Genomic DNA, 22,591 nt, shown 5'->3' with positions numbered 1-22,591 from the left:
CCACCGGAAGTCGGGAAACGGGCGTACCGGGCCCACCGCGCCATCGTGTGCCAAAAGTGGGGGGAGTGCAGCGGGTCACGTGCGCATGCACAGGGGTGGAGCGCATTGAATTATGGGTGTGGGCGCATACACACATTCGCGCGTGACCCCCCCCCCCCGCAGTCCCCCTGCTTTTGGTACATGACAGCAAAAAGACATCACTGTTATTGGGTATTTTAATATCTAAGACAAAGTTGAAAAAGAAATAACAGTTGGAAGAATTGGAGTGATTATATTCAAAATAGATATCAGATTAAGAAATTTCGGATTGCCTTTGAATGAAGGACGTTGTTTTTGATTTTAATGGAAGAAGTCAGGTTATGTGAGAGGGAAGGATTATAATTGTGTTAGATTTTAAAAATTTAATGTATGACTGTTTATTGAACTATACCTTGTGTTTGCTCCGGGAAGTCGGGGGGGGGGTTGGAGGGAGGGGGGAAGGAGGGGGAGGAGGGAGGGGAGGGGAAAAATTTAATTGTTGTTGTAAAACTTTTTCAATAAAAAAAAAAGAAAAAAAAATAACAGGGTTAAATGTTACAGCTATAGAACTAGCTAGCGTAACTGGAAAAAAGTTCGAATATAGGTGTGGTTTGTTCATGGAGTTATTTTGCAATTTTGTTTAACGCTGGTGTGAAGATTGCATTCAGGTCCGACAAGTAGAAGTGCTGTTAAGGTGGCCTTACTCAAAGGGAAGAGGAGCAGGATTGAATGCAAAAATCTATAAAGGTTTATGTTAAAGCTAACTAGGGTTGGTGCATAAGAAGTGACAGTAAGCAAAATCGGGGAAATGTTCAGTCTAATAAAGGAGAATATTCGTAGCTCAGGGTTGAAATGAGGAGTCCTTGGTGCTCCCTGAGGTTGGTGGTTTTCTTGCAAACATTTTATCACCTGACTAGGTAACATCATCAGTACTAGAAGGGTGGGTGGTTTGTTGAATGAAGGAGCAGGAGAAGGTGAACAAAAGGAGGAGGCAAGGGAGAGGAGGAGGAGGAGGAGGAGGAGGAGGAGGAAGAGGAGAACTGTGGGGTTCTCTGAGCTTGGTTGTTCTTATGAAGACATTTCATTACCCAACTAAGTAACATCATCAGTGCTAGAAGGGAGTGGAGTTTGTGGAATGACAGAGAAGCTGAGAGGGGAGGAGGAGGAGGAGAACTGAGCGGTCCTTGGTGCTCTCTGAGCTTGGTTGTTTCCTTGCAGATGTTTCATTACCAAACTAGGTAGCATCATCAATGCTAGCATTGTCTTATCACTGATCATCACTCTCTAGCACTGATCTTGTTACCTATCTGGGTAATGAAACGTCTCGAAGAAAACAAGCAAGCTGAAATGTCCCAGACTGGAACATTTATTATACATTAGTTGATGATGAGAACACATACAATAAGCATGGGTTACTTACGTGGGTTTAATTATAGATTGTTTTTGGTGAATCTGGAGTGCAAAGTTGACTGTTGATATTGTGTTGAAGGCGGGTACATCCCTATATAACGCATAAGTAGATAGGGAATGCTACAACTTGAAGTATGACGTAAGATAAGGATGTGTGAGGCTGGGAGCAATTCCTTAGCTATCCGTGTACTTGTAGATTTTATGCAGATGATGGGTTGTCTATGAAGATTCTCCGTCCTCCAGGCTATGGTTGCCCCAAAGGGGCTTTTTGCAGGAGGCAGCTGGACTTTTTGGTTTTTCTTTGAAGACTTTTTGCTTCTCGTTCAAGAAGCTTCTTCAGCTCTGACCGGATGGTGGGGAATGGAAGGATTTATACTCCTTGCAGATAGCTGGTCAGTTGCATCCTTTGAAAGAGTCCTTGAGGCCACCTGGAGGTTTATCTGTGTCCTCGGGGTCACCTGAGTGGTGCAAATGGGGGTGGAGCCTTCTTGGAACTCCAGTCCAGAACCAAAGAAGCTTCTTGGGCGAGAAGTGAAATGTCTTCAAAGAAAAACAGGAAAGTTGCCTCTTGAAAGAAAAAAAAAAAGCACGGACGGTGTATTAGCCAAGATGTTGAATGAGTTTCATTTAAAACGTTAGATAGGCCGCATGGCACAGTGAGGCGTCTGGATCTTCAAGTATCTCAAACATCAGGTTAGTTGTGTTTCAACATGATGAATGGAGTCAAAAACAATTGCAAGTCATACATAAATGGCAAAAAAAAAGTCGAGAGCCCCCCTTGCTCTAGTACTGGGTAAGACCCCAGGCTATGAAGCTGGAAGCCCTGAGTTCAAGTCCTGAAAACAGGCTGGGTGACTTTTGGGCCAATCACCAGCTGACTCTGAGTTCTAATCCCATTTTAGGCATGAAAGTTGACTGGGTCACCTGGGGCCAATCACCAGATGAGAGTGAGTTCTAATCCCGCCTTAGGCACGAAAGTTGACTGGGTGACCTTGGGCCAATCACTAGGAGAGTGTGAGTTCTAGTCCCGCCTTAGGCATGAAAGTTGACTGGGTGACCTTGGGCCAATCACTAGGAGAGCGTGAGTTCTAGTCCCGCCTTAGGCATGAAAGTTGAGTGGGTGACCTTGGGCCAATCACTAGGAGAGTGTGAGTTCTAGTCCCGCTTTAGGCATGACTGGGTGACCTTGGGCCAATCACCAGGTGAATTTGAATTCTAGTCCTGCCTTAGGCATGAAAGTTGACTTTGGGAAAATCACCAGGAACCTGGGAGTTCTAGGCATGAAAGCCGGCTGGGTGACTTTGGGCCAACTCACTTCACAGGGTTGTTGTTTTTGTGGGGAAAAGAGGAGGGTTGACTCCCTTGAGTTATTTGTAAAAAAATAAATACTAAGAAAGGCGGGATGCCAATAAATAAATAATAACTCCATTCGACTTTGGTTAAGCTGCCGGCCGGATCAAGATGCGTAGGTGTTCTAGGAACGACGCATCGATTCCTTTTCGCACTTTGGCTCCTGTTTCCGATGGAAGCTGCACATCTCGATAAGATCTTGTAAGAATCGAATTGAATAAAAGCTGCCTTTCAAAAGCCTCTTTCGTTAAATTACAGCTTAGATCCGACAGCTGCAAATCTAGAAATCTAGGCACCCTGGTCAAAATTGCCTCCTTCGGTGAATCCCAAAGCGAACGGAAGCTGATGCAGCCGCTCTGTAGCGCAAAGTTAAACCGTGTGTCGGTGCACATTTGCGTGCAGATGGATGTGTGTGTGTGTGGGGGGGGGGGGGGCTTACAGCTTTTTGAATGAGAAAACAGTGAATGTAATAAGACAAAAATGGGGGCATTCTCTCTGAACAGCTGAAGCAACAACTTCCAAATATTTCCCTCCCTCATCTATTCATCCATCCATTATCTCCCATCCATCCACCATCTTCCTTCCTTCCTTCCTTCCTTCCCTCCCTCCGTCCCTCCCTCCATCCACCATCTTCCCTTCTTCCCTCTCCCTCACTCCCGTCCATCCTTCTGCTTCCATCCATCCATCCATCATCTTCCTTCCTTCCTTCCTTCCTTCCTTCCTTCCTTCCTTCCTTCCTTCCTTCCTTCCTCCCTCCCTCCCTCCCTCCCTCCCTCCCTCCCTCCCTCCCTCCCATCCTTCCACCATCCACTGTCTTCCTTCTTCCTCCCTCCCTCCCATTCATCCTTCTGCTTCCATCCATCCATCCATCCATCATCTTCCTTCCTTCCTTCCTTCCTTCCTTCCTTCCTTCCTTTTTCCCTCCCTCCATCCACCGTCTTCCCTTCTTCCCTCTCCCTCACTCCCATCCATCCTTCTGCTTCCATCCATCCATCCATCCATCATCTTCCTTCCTTCCTTCCTTCCTCCCTCCCTCCATCCACCGTCTTCCCTTCTTCCCTCTCCCTCACTCCCCTCCATCCTTCTGCTTCCATCCATCCATCCATCCATCCATCCATCCATCATCTTCCTTCCTTCCTTCCTTCCTTCCTTCCTTCCTTCCTTCCTTCCTTCCTTCCTTCCTTCCTTCCTTCCATCCATCTTCCTCTCTCCCTCCCTCCCTCATCCATCCATTATCTTCCATCCATCCACCATCTTCCTTTCTTCCTTCCTCCCTCCCTCCCTCCCATCCATCCTTCTGCTTCCATCCATCCACATTCTTCCTTCCTCCCTCCCTCCCTCCCTCCCCCATCTGTCCATCCATCCATCCATCCTCTCCCTCCTTCTCTCCTTCCCTCCATTCTTCTACATTCATTTCATGATTGATCTGGAGATATTTTTGGGATGACCATCTTCTTGAAATACCCACCACCTTCTAAAGCAGCTGAAACCCTAAGTCAACCACAGCGTCCTCAAAGGAAAGCCAAACAAAGGTTTTAGAGTGGGTTTTCAAGGGTTCCCATCATTGAACATCTGTGGGAGAATAGAATAGAATAGAATAGAATAGAATAGAATAGAATAGAATAGAATAGAATAGAATAGAATAATAGAGTAGAGTGGAATAGAATAGAATAGAATAGAATAGAATAGAATAGAATAGAATAGAATAGAATAGAATAGAATAGAATAATAGAGTAGAGTAGAGTAGAGTGGAATAGAATAGAATAGAATAGAATAGAATAGAATAGAATAATAGAGTAGAGTAGAGTAGAGTGGAATAGAATAGAATAGAATAGAATAGAATAATAGAGTAGAGTAGAGTGGAATAGAATAGAATAGAATAGAATAGAATAATAGAGTAGAGTAGAGTAGAGTAGAGTGGAATAGAATAGAATAGAATAGAATAGAATAGAATAGAATAGAATAGAATAGAATAGAGAATATATTTGGCCAAGTGTAGTTAGACGCACAAAGGAATTTGTCTCCAATGCAGAAAGGCAGAAAGACTTTAGAAAATGGAGGTCAAATGTTAGGTACTTAGCCTGCAATTCAAAAGGCTGCACCAATAAAAGTAACTAACCATTACAGTACACATTATTTTAGGATTGGAGTTCCGTAGGAGTTAAGGCTATTTGGAAATAAGGCTTTATCCCTTTGATGCCCTGGTAAACCTAGGGTCTTCCTTGAGTTGAGTGCAAATCCTGCTGATTCCATGGGAATGTTTTGAGTCATTTCCTTCTGCTCTTGAAAGCGTAAGTGGTTGGGCAACTGCCTTGGCAGTTAAAACTGCTATCATGCAAAGATTAGGAATGGGTGTGTTTTATATTTCGTTTGCATAAGGACCTACCACAGCTATGTTGGGACGTGAGATTCAAAACAATCTGAGATTTAAAAAAAAATGTTTGCAGAAGGAAAAAAAAAACCCCAAGGAGATTTATCCACTGGACTTTGAACACTTAGCTCTTTTAAAATGATTAGTTGTATATTCACCTCTATCATGCTTGTGATTTTGGGTCAGTCCCACGTCCCCATTTCTGTGACAGAATTGTCATCTTCACCACTTTTAAGACATTTGAGTCCGATGTAGGCACATGCAAAATTTGGTACCCCTAGAGAAAAAAGTTTATTTCAATGCAATCCTAATGATCAGAAGTTGATAGAAACCATTACCTGGTACATTTGCAACAAAGCAAATTTTAATATATGCTTCCAATGTCCCAAAGGTGCTTTTTCAGAGGGCAACTGGACTTCGTTGTTTTTTCGTTTCTTTTTTCTTTTTCCTTTTGAAGATGTTTCGCTTCTCATCCAAGAAGCTTCTTCAACTCTGACTGGATGGTGGGGAAGGGAATGATTGATACTCCTTGCAGACAGCTGGTCATTTGCATCCTTTGAGAGAATCATTGAGGCCACTTGGAGGTTTATCTGTGTCCTCAGGGTCTCCTGAGTGGTGCAAATGGTTCCTGTAGTCTGCAATTTTTTCCCTCTGGAAATCCATTCTGTTCTGTTCTGTTCTGTTCTGTTATGCTCTACTCTACTCTGCTCTGCTCTGCTCTGCTCTGCTCTGCTCTGCTCTGCTCTACTCTACTCTACTCTACTCTACTCTACTCTACTCTACTCTACTCTACTCTACTCTACTCTACTCTTCCATTCTATTATTCCGTTCCATTCCATTCCACTCTAATCTACTCTATTTTTCCATTCTATTTTTCCACTCCACTCCTCTCCATTCCATTCCATTCCATTCCATTTTTCATTCCAATATTCTACTCTACTCTACTCTTCGTTCCCATACTCTACTATATTCTTCATTCCAATACTCTACTCTACTCTACATACACATACACATACACATACACATATACAAGCAGTCCTGGACATATGGACCCCCCAATTTTTGCCATTAAGTGAGATTTTTTTACGTGAGTTTTGCCTCAGTTTGCGACCCTTTTTGCCTCATTTGTTAAGTGGATCACTTGCACTTGATAAATTAGTAACATGGTCGTTAAACGGATCTGGCTTCCCCCTGCTGTGACCTGGCTTGTCGGAAGGTCGCAAAGGGGGAATCGCCTGGCCTTGGGATACCGCGACGGTCCTAAGTCCATGCCAGTTGCCAAGCCTTTGAATTTTGATCACGTGACCGTGCGCAGTGCTGCAAAGGACCGAACTGAGAAATGCGGCCCCGATCCCTTTTCTCCCCAGCGCTCTTGACACTTTGCACGAACTTGTTGCAAGTCAAGGACCGGCTGTATCATTGTCCTGCTTTGCTCAGTTTGGGTTCTAATCGCGCTGCGATTTGTTGGCTCTCCCGATGGAACTTATCACTTCCTGCTTCACTCTTTTAGCTCAACCTTAGGCATCAGAGGTTAGAGGGAGGGGAACTAAAAGCTCTCCCCCACTCACACATACACACACTCCAATCCCCCATAGCACATATGGGTGCATTTCTGCTTCTCAAGCTGTTGTAGCTCACGGCTGCCTTTGCATGTTTTGTTTGCCATGACGTGGTCCGTGTTTCCTTCCTGCTGCTTACAAGCCCGTTTTAGAGATAAGAAGGCGCTGGGGTGTGTGTGTGTGTGTGTGTTTTTGTATAATTGGGGCAGCAGCCGAGGGTGGGGGGGAGGAAATATGCTTCCATATCTGCTTGGTTACAAAGAGGGTCTGAGACTACTACTGCTTTTGTTTTGTTTTTACACAGTCTCGAAGATTGCGATGTTGTAATGTTTTTTTGGGTAGCCAGAGAGAGACGTTGGATGGACATTGTAAATCAGATCTACTAGCATTGGGTGGGCGTATAGTAGTTCTTTGGTCTGTTTTCAGACTGCATCATTAGTGTTTAACTTTCTTCCTGGTAGTTGTTTGTCTCTATATTTGTGTGTGTGTGTGAGAGAGAGAGAGGGAGAGAGAGGTTTTCAAACTGCATTGTTAGCGTTTAACTTTCTTCCTGGTAGTTGTTTGTCTCTGTATTGTGTGTTTGTGTGTGTTGTGTGTATCTCTCTCTCTCTCTCTCTCTCTCTGTGTATGTGAGAGAGAGAGAGACAGAGAAAGAGGGAGAGAGAAAGGGGGAGAGAGATGGAGAGAGGAGAAAGAAAGGAGGAGGAAAGAGAGAGGTGGAGGAGTAGAGAGAAAGAGAAATAGCAAAAGACACATGAAGCACGTGAAGTTTTGTAAGATTCACCCATTATTCTTGTCTGTTCTTAAGAAACACTGACAAAGTCTTAGCAAACCAAAGCACAACCTAGTTCATATCTGCGCCGTATGTATTTTTGTTTGATTACTGACACTGACTTAATCTTCTTGTTCTCGTTTTTTTTGGGTTTTTTTTTAGGGGCTTTTCAAGAAACGGCATCAAAAGGATTAAGAATTTCTCCCTGGCTTCCGAGTAACTGAGACGTCTCCTGCCCCACACCAGCTCATCCCTGGCGAGAGTAAATTCCCTTTCTTGATGCTGCAGAGGCATTTTTAATTCCATGCTGAATTGAGACCTTGGAATGCTTTAGCATGGCAGCCCTGGTGCAGCAAAATGACTTGATGTTTGAATTTGCTAGCAATGTCATGGAGGATGAACAACAGGTAAGAAATATATCTAAAAGAAAAAAAAAAAGACGATCACTCATTTACGTTAACATTCAATTTTACCAAGATGAAATTGTCTGAAATGGTATGGGGCCATGATGGCGAACCAAAGTGGCATGGTTTCTCTTCTGGGTTTCTGGTGCGCATGCGCTCGTGACAATCAGCTGTCCTTTGCGCATGCGGCACTGCCAAAAACTGGTATGTGCATGCGCGCTGGCCAGCTGATTGTCGGGTGCGAATGGGTGCCAGAACCTGGAAGTTCAATTTAGGGTTTCTTGCCTAAGCAGCAGGTTAGACTAGAAGGCCTCCACGGTCCCTTCCAATTCTGTTATCCTATCCTAATCCTATCCTGTCCTGCCCTGTCCTGTTCTATCCTGTTCCATTCCATTCCATTCCATTCCATTCTGTTTTCTTTTCTTTTCTTTTCTGTCCTGTCCTGTCCTGTTTTCTGTTCTGTTCTGTTCTGTTCTGCTCTGTTCCGTTCCGTTCTGTTCCATTCCATTCCATTCTGTTTTCTTTTCTTTTCTGTCCTGTCCTGTCCTGTTTTCTGTTCTGTCCTGTTTTCTGTTCTGTTCCGTTCTGTTCCGTTCCGTTCTGTTCCATTCCATTCTGTTTTCTTTTCTGTCCTGTCCTGTCCTGTCCTGTCCTGTCCTGTCCTGTCCTATCCTATCCTGTAATTCAATTCAATTCGATTCTATCGTATCCTATCCTATCCTATCCTGTCCTGTCCTGTCCTGTCCTGTAATTCAATTCGATCCGATCCGATCCTATCCTATCCTCTCCTCTCCTCTCCTCTCCTCTCCTATCCTATCCTATCCTATCCTTTCCTTTCCTTTCCTTTCCTTTCCTTTCCTTTCCTTTCCTTTCCTTTCCTTTCCTTTCCTTTCCTTTCCTTTCCTTTCCTTTCCTTTCCTTTCCATTCCATTCCATTCCATTTTTTCTTTTGAACATCTGATGGCTAGTGAAAGAGAATCTTAGGCACATTTCAATCAATTAATCAGAACAGAGCTGGAAGGGACCTTGGAGGTCTTCTAGTCCATCCCACTGCTCAAGCCAGAGACCCTGTATCATCTGGAGGTTTGACCCTGTATCAAACCTCCAGATATGGAACACCCACAACTTCTGAAGGCAACTTCTGTTCCACTAGTTGATTGTCCTCACTGTTAGAAAGTTTCTCCTTAATTCCAGGTTGCGTCCCTCCTTGATGAGTTTCCATCCATTGTTTCTTGACCTGCCTTCTGGTGCTTTGGAGAATAATTTGACCCCCCTCTTCTTTGTGGCAGCCCCTCAAATACTGGAAGACTGCTATCATGTCCCCCCTAGTCCTTCTTTTCTCTAGACTGGCTAAACCCAGTTCCTGCAACCCTTCTTCATATGTTTTAATCTCCAGACTTCCTCAAGGTCTTATTCGGTCTTCCCTGACATGTTTGTGAGCCATATATAGTGGTACTTTGATGCTCATCATTAATTGGTTCCTGGAGGAGCGATGTGTACCAGAAACTATGAGTACCAAACAATTTTTTCCCATAAAGAATAATGTATTGAGCCAGCCGACACTGACAAGTTCTGGCTTGTGTGTTCTGGCTTGTGTGTTGAGTGCCAAACAAACGAGTATCAGGACAAAATTTTCACATCAAAATGTGTTGTGTACCAAATTCGATGAGTTTCAAAGCAGTTGAGTAGCAAGGTATTACCACTGTAGTTGACAAGCCTTAACGAATTCTGGTAAATGGAATTGGCTGACAGTTTTCGTTTTTTTCCTTAGCTTGATCTGTGGACAATTTCAATATTGTGTTTCTTCCAGTGGTGGGTTTCAAATTTTTTTTACTACCGGTTCTTGGTGGGCGTGGCATGGCTTTGTGGGCATGGCAGGATACTGTAAAATTTCCATTCCCACCCCGCTCCAGGGGAAGGATACTGCAAAATCTCCATTTCCTCCCAATCAGCTGGGGCTCAGGAGGCAGAGAATAGATGGGGGCGGGGACAGTCAGAATTTTTTTCTACCACTTCTCCGAACTACTCAAAATTTCCGCTACCGGTTCTCCAGAACTGGTCAGAACCTGCTGAAACCCACCTCTGGTTTCTTCGGTATTGTTAATGTTGTGACAATGTTGTAACCAACTTTTGTAGGTGATACTGATCGTTCAAAAGGGCACAGAGAGCCGTGAAGCGCCGTGAGGGTGCAGTGGTGGGTAGGCAGTATTGCAGGCTAACTCTGCCGACTACCAGGAGTTCGATTCTGACCGGTTCAAGATTGATTCAATCTTCCAGCCTTCCAAGGCCCGTAAAATGAGGACCCAGATTGTTGGGGGAAAGATTCAGACTTGGTAAACCACTTAGAGATGTTTGCAGAGCACTGTGAAGCGGTATATAATTCTAAGTGCTAATGCTATTGCTATAAAAACTATTCCCACTGCCAGGAGTTTGATCCTTACCAGCTCAAGGTTGACTCAGCCTTCCATCCTTCCGAGGTCAATAAAATAAGGATCCAGATTGTTGAGGGCAAGAGGCTGACTCTGCAAACTGCTTAGAGAGGGCTGTAAAAGCACTGTGAAGCAGTATATAAGTCTTAAGTGCAATGCTGGAGCTACTGTCCCTTCCTCCCTCCCTCCCTCCCTCCTTTCTATGGTGCACAGTGGTTAGAATACTGTAGTGCAGGCTGATTCTGCTGACTGCCAGCAGTTCGATTCTCGAACGGCTCAAGGTTGACTCAGCCTTTCCATCCTTCCGAGGTGGGTCAAATAAGGACCCAGATTATTGGGGGCAAGAGGCTGACTCTGTAAACTGCTTAGAGAGGGCTGCAAAAGCACTGTGAAGTGGCATATAAGGTCTTATTGCTATAACTCAGCCACCTGGTCTGAGTCATAAAGGGACCCTGTTTCCCCCATCCTGGCTCAGGAATTCTGGGAGTTGAAGTCCATAGGTCATAAAAGGGCCATGGTGGTGTAGAATGACCACCATAAGTGTTAGTGAATATCTGTATGATGGAGAATGGACACAATTTCCCACCTACAGGTAGTCCTCGACTTACAGCCACAGTTGAGCCCCAAAATTTCTGTTGCTAAGCGAGACGCTTGTTAAGTGAGCTTTGCCCCGTTTTTACGACTTTTCTCGCCATTGCGGCCGTTAAGTTGGTAACCCGGTTGGTAAGCGAATCCGGCTTCCCCATCGACTTTGCTTGTCGGAAGGCCACGGAAGGGGGATCGCGTGACCCCTGGGGAGACCACAACCATCATACGTCTTCGCCAGAGTATCCAAATTTTGATCCCGTGACCCCTGGGGTCGTAAGCGTGAAAATCGGGCGTAAGTCCCTTTTTTCAGCGCCGTTATGACGTCAAACGGTCCCTAAGCCAGATATTAAATCTAAAATTTTCCCCTACCGGTTCTGTGGGCGTGGCTTAATTGGTGGGCGTGGCTTAATTGGTGGTCAGGTGACTGGGTGGGCGTGGCCAATACCAATAAATAATAAAAAATAATAAACAAAGTACACAAAACAATAAGTGGTACCAAAAACCAACTTTCACACTTTACACACACACAACACAACACAGCTGACTCACACACAATGTAAAAGCAGCTGCACTTCGCCCAAAATGGTCCCTGCAACAAGCAGGAACCTCACACAGGCACAAAAAGCTCACAAACCAACTTTCACACTTTACACACATACAACACAACACAACTGACTCTCTCTCTCTCTCTCACACACACACACACAATCCACATACAGCTTCATGAGATTTTGTGTAGTTAGAATGAAACACTACAGAAACCCACCAAATCTCAGAAAGCTGCACAAATATTTTATTTTATTATTTTATTTTATTTATATTTCTTAGAGAAAAGCAGCTAAATTTAAAACTTCCTTAACTTTAAATTGGTGTCTAAAAAAAAAAATTCCTTAAAAAAACTCAATTAACTATTTTTTCAAGCTCTCTCTCTCTCTCTCCCCCCCCCCCCAGTTCTTACCCAATTGGAGTCAGACAGATTGAGTTGCTCACCGAGGAGACGGATTGCAAGCAGGCAGATTCAGTTGCTAGCTGATGCAATTGATTGCAGCAGCCGAAGCAAAGCTTAGCGAGCCTGAAAGAAGCAGCAATTAGGCAAGTGGGGACTGGCCGATTGGGTGGGCATGGGCGGGGCTGTTGTAAGAGGTTGTTAAAAAATGATTTTAAAGGTTCTGGCAATCATGCAACTCAGCTGAGATCGCCAGAGGAGCCTTTTAAAAGCTTTTTTTTTTTTTACAACCTCTTGGCCAAAGAGGTTGTTTTAAAAAAGCTTTTAGAGGGTTCTGACGATCCCAGCTGAGCCGCTCGATCGTCAAAGGCTTTTTTTTTTTACTTTTAAAACATTTTTTCGGCCGAAGAAAAAATGCTTTTAAAAGTAAAAAAACAAACAAACAAAACCTCTGATGATCGCGCGCGGCTCAGCTGGGGCAGGGGGCGAGGCCAGGGATTTTTGCTACCGATTCTCCGAACCACCCGCCGCTGTCACTACCGGATTGGGCGATCCGGTCTGAACCGGGAGCATTTCACCCCTGCCCTAAACAGTTGTAAGTCAAGAGCTACCTGTACTTATTATAAATCCAGGGGGTCAGTTAAGGTGTGTGGGAATCTGCACGAGAACTGCCTGTGCTGAAAGGTGACACTTCAGTGAATGTTAGTAATTTGTTGTTGTTGTTAGCTGCGAAGTCGTGTCCGACCCATCGCGACCCCATGGACAACGTTCCTCCAGGCCTTCCTGTCCTCTACCATCCTCTGGAGTCCATTTAAGCTCACGCCGACTGCTTCAGTGACTCCATCCAGCCACCTCGTTCTCTGCCATCCCCTTCTTCTTTTGCCCTCAATCTTTCCCAGCATGAGGCTCTTCTCCAGGGAGTCCTTCCTTCTCATTAGGTGGCCAAAGGATTTGAGTTTCCTCTTCAGGATCTGGCTTTCTAAAGAACAGTCGGGGTTGATCTCCTCTAGGATTGACCGGTTTGATGGCCTTGCAGTCCAAGGGACTCGCAGGAGTCTTCTCCAGCACCAGAGTTCAAAGGCCTCCATTCTTTGGCGCTCAGCCTTTCTTATGGTCCAACTTTCACAGCCATCCATTGCAACTGGGAAAACCATAGCCTTGACTATACGCACTTTTAGTAATACTAGCATTCAATTATCTGTGTTCGGGGTTTGTCCTCCACCTAGTTTTCAAAGAACTTTGTGCAGCTCTATCTATTTTGGCACATGGCCTTCTCGCGGGACCTTCACTTCTATCCAAGGCTGAAAGGGGCTGATAGCCTGTTTGGGATTTCAGAATTTAAATAGGATTCTTAGCACCCTCGGTGTCTTAATTTCCCCCCCTCCCTTCTTTTTATCTATCCATTGCACGCTTTCTGATCGGACCAAACAGGTTTCGGCTTCTGGCCTTTATGGTGCCTTTTAAAAAATGAAATAAAAATGACTTCAGACATCCTTTTGCGCAGCAGAGGAGGAGGCCTAGATTACTTCCTCTGCTGATGGTGTTGACTTCTTTCCAGATTATTAAGTTTATATTGCAGCAAATATATTTGGGCTCAATTATTGGGAGAGCCAGGTGTTTTTCGCTCAAGGATGTAATTTAGGTGAGGAAGTTAGCCTGGGTTCCATTTAATTGAGATCAGCAATATAGAATTACTGGAGAAATCATGTAATATTTTGTTTTTGTTGAGAGGGGAAACAGGAGCTATTAAATTTTGCAGAACTAACCAAAGCGTACTACATCAAATTTATTGGCCATTATTAGAGATCGGCCCTTCCCCCATATATAATCCCGATTTCGCTCCCCGCCCATGGATTTATGCTGTGGGGCAGGGGTCTCCAACCTGGGCAACTTTAAGCCTGGTGGACTTCAACTCCCAGAATTCCCCAGCCAGCAAAGCTGGCTGGGGGATTCTGGGAGTTGAAGTCCACCAGGCTTAAAGTTGCCCAGGTTGGAGACCCCTGTTGTGGGGAGCCAGCATTCAAATTATAGGAAGATTACATGTGTAAGAGCATAACCATTCCTGTCCTAATGTTCCCTTTAATTGTATCCAATTCATATAGTTATTACATATTTATGCTTATATATATATGCTTATATATCGTATAGTTATTTCATGCTTATGCTTATATATACTGTTGTGACAAATAATAAATAAATATAAATAAATAAATAAAATAAAGAAGCGCATAAGCTGAAATGGAATAGTTCGAAAGGGGAAGTGTGCACTCTGCTAGCTTTTGTAATCTGTTATCTGTGGCAAGTCACTTACAGGAGGTCCTTGACTTACAACCGTCCGTTTAGTGACCACTCAAAGTTGCAACGGCACTGAAAAATGTGGCTTCTGATCCTGTTTTTCACACTTAACGACCGGTGCAGTGTCCACACAGTCACGTGATCAAATTTCAGACATTTGGCAATTGACTCGTATTTATGACGGGTTTCGATGTGCTTGGGTCACATAATCCCCTTTTGTGACCTTCTGACAGTCACTTATCTGAAATGAAGCAGGTTCTTCTGCTTGATCAGGGGGCTGGACTAGAAGACCTCCAAGGTCCCTTCCAGATCTATTCTATTCTAAAATCAATGGCGAAACCAGATACACTCAACAACCGTGTTACTAACTTAACGACCGCAGTGATTCACTCAGCAACTGGGGCAGCAAAGAGGACAAAACTCACTTATGAACAAATGTCTCACTTAGCAACAGAAATTTTGACTTACGATCTGTTTTTCACGCTTACGACCTTGGCAGAATCCTCGTGGTCACGTGATCAAAATCCCGCCGTTTGACTCATATTTATGACGGTCGCAGCGTCCCGGGGTCGTGCGATCCCCTTTTGCGACCTTCTGACAAGCCAAGTCGAATGGGGAAGCCAGGTTCACTTAACAGCCAGTGTTACTCGCTGCACAACCGCACCGATTCGCTTAACGACGGTGGCAAGAAAAGTTGTAAAACGGGGCAAAACCTCACTGAATCACTGCCTTGCTTAGCCACGGACCTTTTGGGCTCAATTTTGGCTGTAAGACGAAGACCTAGCCAGTCTAGAGACAGTCGTTTATCTGAACTGGTGTAGGTCCATGATGGTGAACCTATGGCACATTTGCCCAAGGTGGCATCCAGAGCCAACTTTCTGGGCGCGCAAGCTGTCACCCAACTCAAGTGCAGCTCCGCATGCATGCGCGCCCCAGCTGGTGTTTGGGCCTCTGGTGCACATGTGTGCAATTCAGGGGACCCAACTGGTCTTTGGAGCTCTCCTGCGCATACGGCCAGATGGCGCACATGCCTGCAGATGGCGTTTGCATGTGTGCATTGCGCTTGTTAACAACCTTGCGCATGCGCAGATGGTCCAATTGTACACTCAGTGCACGGGGGGAGCTGCGTGAAAGCCATGCGCATGCGCAGACGGGGGGTTGCGCACACAGTGCACGGGGGGGGCATGCACAAAAGCCGTGCACATGTGCAGATGGGGCGGTTGTACTCAGCGTACAGGGGGGAGCTGCACGTTAACGTGGATAGCACGCAAGCGCGCAAAGCACGTACACATTCGGCGCTCGGTGAGTAAAAGGTTCGCCACCACTGGTATAGGTTCTCCTGCTTGAGCAGAGGGGTTGGACTAGAAGACCTCCAAGGTCCCTTCCAACTTTGTTATTCTATTCTGTTCTGCTCTGCTCTACATAGACCAGCTGTGGCTGCTTTTTTTCAAGGGTTGCAAGATGCCAGACTTTTCCTTTGCAGATTGTAAGTGGCCTTGCTCGAGGGTGCTAGCCAGTGAGTAGGCAGGGCCCTCCTGTCTGCCGGCCTCTTGGTGGGAGGCGAAGCTGAAAGACTCGAAGGGAAGCCGATGAAAGCAAAATCTCTTTTCGCATTCCTGTTTCCCCATGGGTAAAACAGGATAAGATAAAATGTCCACTTTTATCATCAAAAGAACCGGATTGCATTTTTTCACCCGGCTTTTTTTCTTTTCTTTTCTTTTCTTTTCTTTCCCCCCCATTTGGGTGTGTTCGTTTGGAAAGGAGCCTGCAGCATTTTCTGTCTCCCTCCCTCCCTTATTTCCCCCCCCCCTATCTGCAAATAGGATTTAGAGATACCCATTGAATCAGGCTGCGAATGTTTGTGTCTTGACTCAGCTGCCACCTCCCGATTGTTGTGATGATGAAGAATCAGAGAATCCAGGCGTTCCTGAGTTTCTCAGAGGAAAAGAAAACTCGAATATTAACCGGAATATTCAAAAAAGGAATCAAGTTGTGAATGCTCCAACACTGGAAGTTTTTAAGAAGAGATTGGATAACCATTTGTCTGAAGTGGTGTAGGGTTTCCTGCCTAAGCGGTGGGTTGGGCTAGAAGACCTCCAAGGTCCCTTCCAACTCTGTTATTCTATTCTATTCTATTCTATTCTATTCTATTCTATTCTATTCTATTCTATTCTATTCTATTCTATTCTATTCTATTCTATTCTATTCTATTCTATTCTATTCTATTCTATTCTATTCTATTCTATTCTATTCAGTGGAACAGCTTGCCACCAGAAGTTGTGAATGCTCCCACACTGGAAGTTTTTAAGAAGAGATTGGATAACCATTTGTCTGAAGTGGTGCAGGGTTTCCTGGTTGAGCAAGGGATTGGACTAGAACAGGGCTCCCCAACCTTAAACACTCGAAAGAGCCATTTGGACCCGTTTAACACAGAAAAGGAACCTTCCCCTGACTCCAGGACCGGCCCATTGTCCTCCCCAGCCTCCTCACTGTCCAATTCCACTGCCAGCTCCACAGACTGCTGGTGAACACAGTATGGGGCTGGATTGGAGCTGCCTAAGGTGTGCATGTGATCCCTGGGCTATGGGAATTGCCAGAAACGTGGGAGTATTTGGGGGCAATCTGGAGCAAGAAAGGGACGGTTGGAACTGCCAGCTGCCTGTGTTGCTTCTGTGCCCTGCCCTGGATCATCACAGTAAACTCAAAAGGAGGCTGCTTGTCTTCAGATTCTCCCTCATTTAAGGCTTTTTACATCGAGTGAAAAACTTGAGGGCTCTTTATAACAGGGGTCTCCAACCTTGGTCCCTTTAAGACTTGTGGACTTCAACTCTGAGTTCCTCAGCCAGCTTTGCTGGCTGAGGGACTCTGGGAGTTGAAGTCCACAAGTCTTAAAGGGACCAAGGTTGGAGACCCCTGCTTTATAACGCTGCCTTGTTTCCCCCCCGTCTACAAGTAATCCTCAATTTACGTCTATAATTGAATTCAATTGAACCCTGTTGCTAAGTGAGACGGTTGTTAAATGAATTTTGTCCCCTTTTACGACCTTTCCGGCCACTGTCGTTAAATGAAACGGGTGTCTCCCATCGGCTTCTGCTCGTCCGAAGGTCGCAAAAGGGGATCACGTGACCCCGGGACACTGCAACCGTCATAAGTACATGCCAGTTGCCAAGTTTCCCAAATTGTGATCACTTACTCAAATAAATATATATATGACTTGGTCCTTTATATATATATATATAAAGGCGACGTTTCGACGAAGTCTCATTCGTCATCTTCAGGCTTCAGCTTCGTGCTTCTGGGAGCAATGTGTGAAGAAACAGCTGCAATCACACATTGCTCCCAGAAGCACGAAGCTGAAGCCTGAAGATGACGAATGAGACTTCGTCGAAACGTCACCAAGACACTTCCAATTTTACGCGGGAGAAAACCTGAACAACCAAAGACCTACACACATATATATATATAAATATATATGACTTGGTCCTTTGACTTGGTCCTGAGAAAGACGTCCTGTTTTAGCTGGGATTGGTTTAATTCTGTGGATTTTCCTTAATTGGAATTTCTATTATTTTGGCTTTAGCTGAATCTTGGCTGCGCTGTTACTAATTTTATCATTTGATGAGTTTGACTTATGTAGTGTTTATAGAATTCTGTAAATATTTTGCTTTGTGTGCTTTGTGTGGCCTGCTTGCTTTTAAGGAGGAATATTGCCTTAATTAAACCAAGATTTCTTTTCTGAAAATTTGGGACTTGTCTCAGATCCATGTTCATTTCAAAAAACCGAGTTATTTGATTGGAGCGTTTGCTGGAGGGACCCATGACATTTGAGATGGGCTTGTAATGACACAGAGATGCCTTCAATATATAGTTAGTCCTTGATTTATGACAGTTTGCTTAGTGACCCTTTCAAGTTACAATGGCATAACGAAGTTATGACCGTTTTTCACACGACTGTTGCACAATCCCCATGGTCGCGGGGTCAAAATTCAGACGCTTGGCAACTGACTCGTACTTACGACGGTTGCAGTAACCCGGGGTCATGTAATCCCCTTTTGCAACCTTCGGGGAAGCCAGGATCATTTAGCTAGCTTAAGTGATTCACTTAACAACTGTGGCAAAAAAAGTCGTAAAATGGGGCAAAACTCAAAGTCTGTCACTTAGCCACAGAAATTTTGGGGCTCAGTTATTGGTTGTAAGGCGAGGATTACCTGTATTTTAGAAGCCCTGCTGTATTTATTGTTTGGAAGAGAACCTAGGTTGGTTAGGAACATAGGATTGGGTCTTTTTCTGGCATCAATTCCTTTTTAAACCATCTCTCTTATCTTTATGTAACTTCAGGGCCATTCTACTTGGACTTCCAATGATTTTAAATTTAATTAGCTCCATTTCTTACGGCTTTCAAGAATCCCTATTCAGTTGAGTTACTCTATATAGGTAGTCCTCAACTTATGACAGTTTGTTCAGAGAGAGGGAGAGGGAGGGAGGAAGAAAGGGAGGGAGAGAGAGGAAGGGAGGGAGGGAGAGAGAGAGGGAGGGAGGGAGGAAGAAAGGGAGAGAAGGAGGGAGAGAGAGGGAGGGAGGAAGAAGGAGAGAGAGAGAGGGAGGGAGGGAGGAAGAAAGGGAGAGAAGGAGGGAGAGGGAGGGAGGAAGAAAGGGAGAGAGGGAGACAGAGAGAGGGAGGGAAGGAGGGAGAGGGAGAGAGGGGAGGGGGAGAGAGAGAATGAATGAATGAATGAATAAATGAATGAATGAATATGTATTTATGTATGTACAGTATGTATTTATGTATGTCATGGAGTTTTTACGTGTTAGCCAACATAGAAAACTTAAGCTGGTGATCTGCAATGAAAATCAGCCTGGGAAATTGTCAATTTTAAACACCACGGATTATCTGTCCGCAATTTCCAGTGCAGCTTTTTTCTGAGTAGCCCTGTTAGTAGCAAAGCTGTTTCTCAGCTTCTCGTGTAAGGAAATATCTTTTTAAAAGAGAGCAGCCTTAGTAAAAGTTATGAAGTTAGGCTGGAAATATTGTATTTGAGAGATTTTATTCGAAATGATATTTGATTGATGGAGTAGTATTGGAAGATCAGACATTAAATGTTATGACAATTGAAGAAATATATAAGTGATGAGAATTTGAGTTTGAGAAGCTGGATTGTAATTTAAGAAATGGACTTATGAAATTTGAAGGAATATACAAGTGATAATATTTGAATTTGAGAAGATGGATTAATTTTAAAAATGGATTGTAAGAAGAAGTAATATGTGAAGTTGGTATTGCTTCTTTTCTTTTTTCCTTTTTATTATTCTTTCCTATCTCTTTATTTTTATTGTGAGGGGATTTAAAGTTTTAAATTTTTGAGGGTGGGAGGTTATGTATATTTTGTATACTTTAGCTTGTGATTGTTGGTCATAATACCCGGTATTTGCTCTGGGAAGTCCGGGGTGAGGAAAGGGGGAGGAGGGGGGGGAAAGGGGGGAAAAATGATATATGGATTGATTATTAATGTACAGTAATGTTTGAAGACATGAAATTAAAATTTAGAATGATGTTGGGGCTGCCTGACTGCCATTTCAAAAAGAAAAGGAGAGAGGAGTAGAAGGAGGGAAGAAAGTAGGTAGGAAAGAGTTGAGAAGGAGGAGGGGAATAAGAAGGTTAGATAGGGTGGAAGAAGGGAGGAGTGGAGAAGGAGGAGAGGAAGTAGTAAAGTGAAGGAGATGAAGGATGGGAAAGTAGTAGAGGGTAGAGAGGGAGGTTGTGAAGAAAGGAAGTGGCAGTCGGGCAGGCCTGAATCAGTAATATATATAAAAAAAAGAGAGCAGCCTCATCGGGAAAGAGCTTGAAAACTACAATTGCAGAATCAGACTCTTAAAAACCTCCTTTATGTGCTCCGCGACTTCCCTTTTGAGCGTTGCAAAAAAAAAGGCAAAGAGGAAGTTAAGTGAAAATAAGAGTCTCGTCATACACAAAATATTATCAGAATGCAAGCAGAATTCTTTGGCAGATTTTAATGTGCACCAGAGATACCCTCAAAGACTAGTATGGCTTCCTACCTATAGAAGAATTAAGGGAGAGCTGCCCTGTAAGAGATTTGGGGGAAACGTTATGACAAAGATCATTAAAAATCAACCAGGAAAATATTCTACATAACCCTTGATTTACGGCCATTCGCTCAGTAGCTTCTTGTGCTGGCTTTGCATTTTGCACTTCGTAATAAACCCTTCGGAAAATAGTAGGACTTGCCTTTGCAAACCTGCATGGGATTGGACTTACTACCTGTAGTATAAGTGGTCCTCGATTTACAACGGGGTTTTTTTTGTTTTTTTTTTGTTTACATTTATACCCCGCCCTTCTCCGAAGACTCAGGGCGGCTTACAGTGTATAAGGCAATAGTCTCATTCTATTTGTATATTTTTTTACAAAGTCAACTTATTGCCCCCCCCAACAATCTGGGTCCTTATTTTACCTACCTTATAAAGGATGGAAGGCTGAGTCAACCTTGGGCCGGGCTCGAACCTGCAGTAATTGCAGGCTTCGGTGTTCTTAATAACAGGCTTTACCAGCGTGAGCTAAACCGGCCCTAAACCGGCCCTAAACCGGCCCTGTTTAGCGCCTTTTCAAAGTTACGTCACTAGAAAAAAAGTGACTCATGATCCTTTTTCACGCTGATCACCGTTGCAACCGTCCCATGATCAAAATTCAGATGCTGGGTGAATGACTCATATTTATGATGGTCGCAGCGCCCTGTGGGGGGGTCATGCAATTCCTTTTTTTGCGACCTTCTGATGAGCAGAAGTCGGCAGGGAAGCCTGATTCACTTACCGGCCACTTGAATATCTTAACCGCTGCAGCGATTCATGTCAGCAGCGTGGCCAAGAAAGGTCGTAAAACGGGGCAAAACACGCTTAACGAATGTCTCCCTTAACGGTAGATGTTTCGGGCCCAATTCTGGTCGTAATTCGAAGACCTACGCCCCGTTTAGTGACTGTTCTTGCCACGTTCGTTAAGGGAATCGCTGCGGTGGCTAAATTAGTCATCCAGCCGTTAAATGAATTTGGCTCCGCCATGGAATTCTGCTTGTCAGAACCGTTGCAAAAAAGGGGAATCACATGACCCCCCCCCCACGGGGCGGTTCAACTGTTATAAAAATGAGTCATTCACCCAGTGTCTGAATTTTGACCACATGACCACGGGAATACTGCAATGGTCATAAGTGTGAGAAACAGTCATAAAATTGTGCCGTTAACTTTATTTTATTTATTTATTTATTTATTTCGATTTTTATACCGCCCTTCTCCCGAAGGACTCAGGGCGGTGTACAGCCAAGTAAAATTCAATAGTCTCATTCTATTTGTATATTTTTTTACAAAGTCAACTTATTGCCCCCCCCAACAATCTGGGTCCTTATTTTACCTACCTTATAAAGGATGGAAGGCTGAGTCAACCTTGGGCCGGGCTCGAACCTGCAGTAATTGCAGGCTTCGGTGTTCTTAATAACAGGCTTTACCAGCGTGAGCTAAACCGGCCCTAAACCGGCCCTAAACCGGCCCTGTTTAGCGCCTTTTCAAAGTTACGTCACTAGAAAAAAAGTGACTCATGATCCTTTTTCACGCTGATCACCGTTGCAACCGTCCCATGATCAAAATTCAGATGCTGGGTGAATGACTCATATTTATGATGGTCGCAGCGCCCTGTGGGGGGGTCATGCAATTCCTTTTTTTGCGACCTTCTGATGAGCAGAAGTCGGCAGGGAAGCCTGATTCACTTACCGGCCACTTGAATATCTTAACCGCTGCAGCGATTCATGTCAGCAGCGTGGCCAAGAAAGGTCGTAAAACGGGGCAAAACACGCTTAACGAATGTCTCCCTTAACGGTAGATGTTTCGGGCCCAATTCTGGTCGTAATTCGAAGACCTACGCCCCGTTTAGTGACTGTTCTTGCCACGTTCGTTAAGGGAATCGCTGCGGTGGCTAAATTAGTCATCCAGCCGTTAAATGAATTTGGCTCCGCCATGGAATTCTGCTTGTCAGAACCGTTGCAAAAAAGGGGAATCACATGACCCCCCCCCCACGGGGCGGTTCAACTGTTATAAAAATGAGTCATTCACCCAGTGTCTGAATTTTGACCACATGACCACGGGAATACTGCAATGGTCATAAGTGTGAGAAACAGTCATAAAATTGTGCCGTTAACTTTATTTTATTTATTTATTTATTTATTTCGATTTTTATACCGCCCTTCTCCCGAAGGACTCAGGGCGGTGTACAGCCAAGTAAAATTCAATATATAAACATTAAGAGAAATTAAAAAGCATATTATAATGTGGCCGAAATTTTAAAACAATTTAAAATCTTAAAATATAAATAACCCCAATAAAATTTCAGTCCAGTCCCGCTTGAATAAATAGGTGCGTTTTCAGCTCACGGCGAAAGGTCCGAAGATCAGGC

The 22,591-nt window shown here is 44.3% G+C and overlaps 1 protein-coding gene across 2 annotated transcripts in view; it reads left to right on the top strand.

Annotated features, from left to right (window-relative positions):
* Positions 1-22,591, top strand: part of ELF1 (E74 like ETS transcription factor 1) — a 97,631-nt gene that overhangs the window by 49,280 nt on the left and 25,760 nt on the right. For both annotated transcript variants that reach the window (XM_058184820.1, XM_058184821.1), the window contains exon 2: positions 7,643-7,887. In XM_058184820.1, coding sequence (XP_058040803.1) covers positions 7,816-7,887 — 72 coding nt within the window. In that variant the 5' untranslated portion in view covers positions 7,643-7,815. The remainder of the gene's footprint in view (positions 1-7,642; positions 7,888-22,591) is intronic.

Source organism: Ahaetulla prasina, chromosome 5 (genome assembly GCF_028640845.1).
Source record: "Ahaetulla prasina isolate Xishuangbanna chromosome 5, ASM2864084v1, whole genome shotgun sequence".
NCBI lineage: Eukaryota > Metazoa > Chordata > Lepidosauria > Squamata > Colubridae > Ahaetulla > Ahaetulla prasina.
Note: the sequence above shows the minus strand (reverse complement) of the source record. Positions and strands in the feature narration are given on the sequence as shown.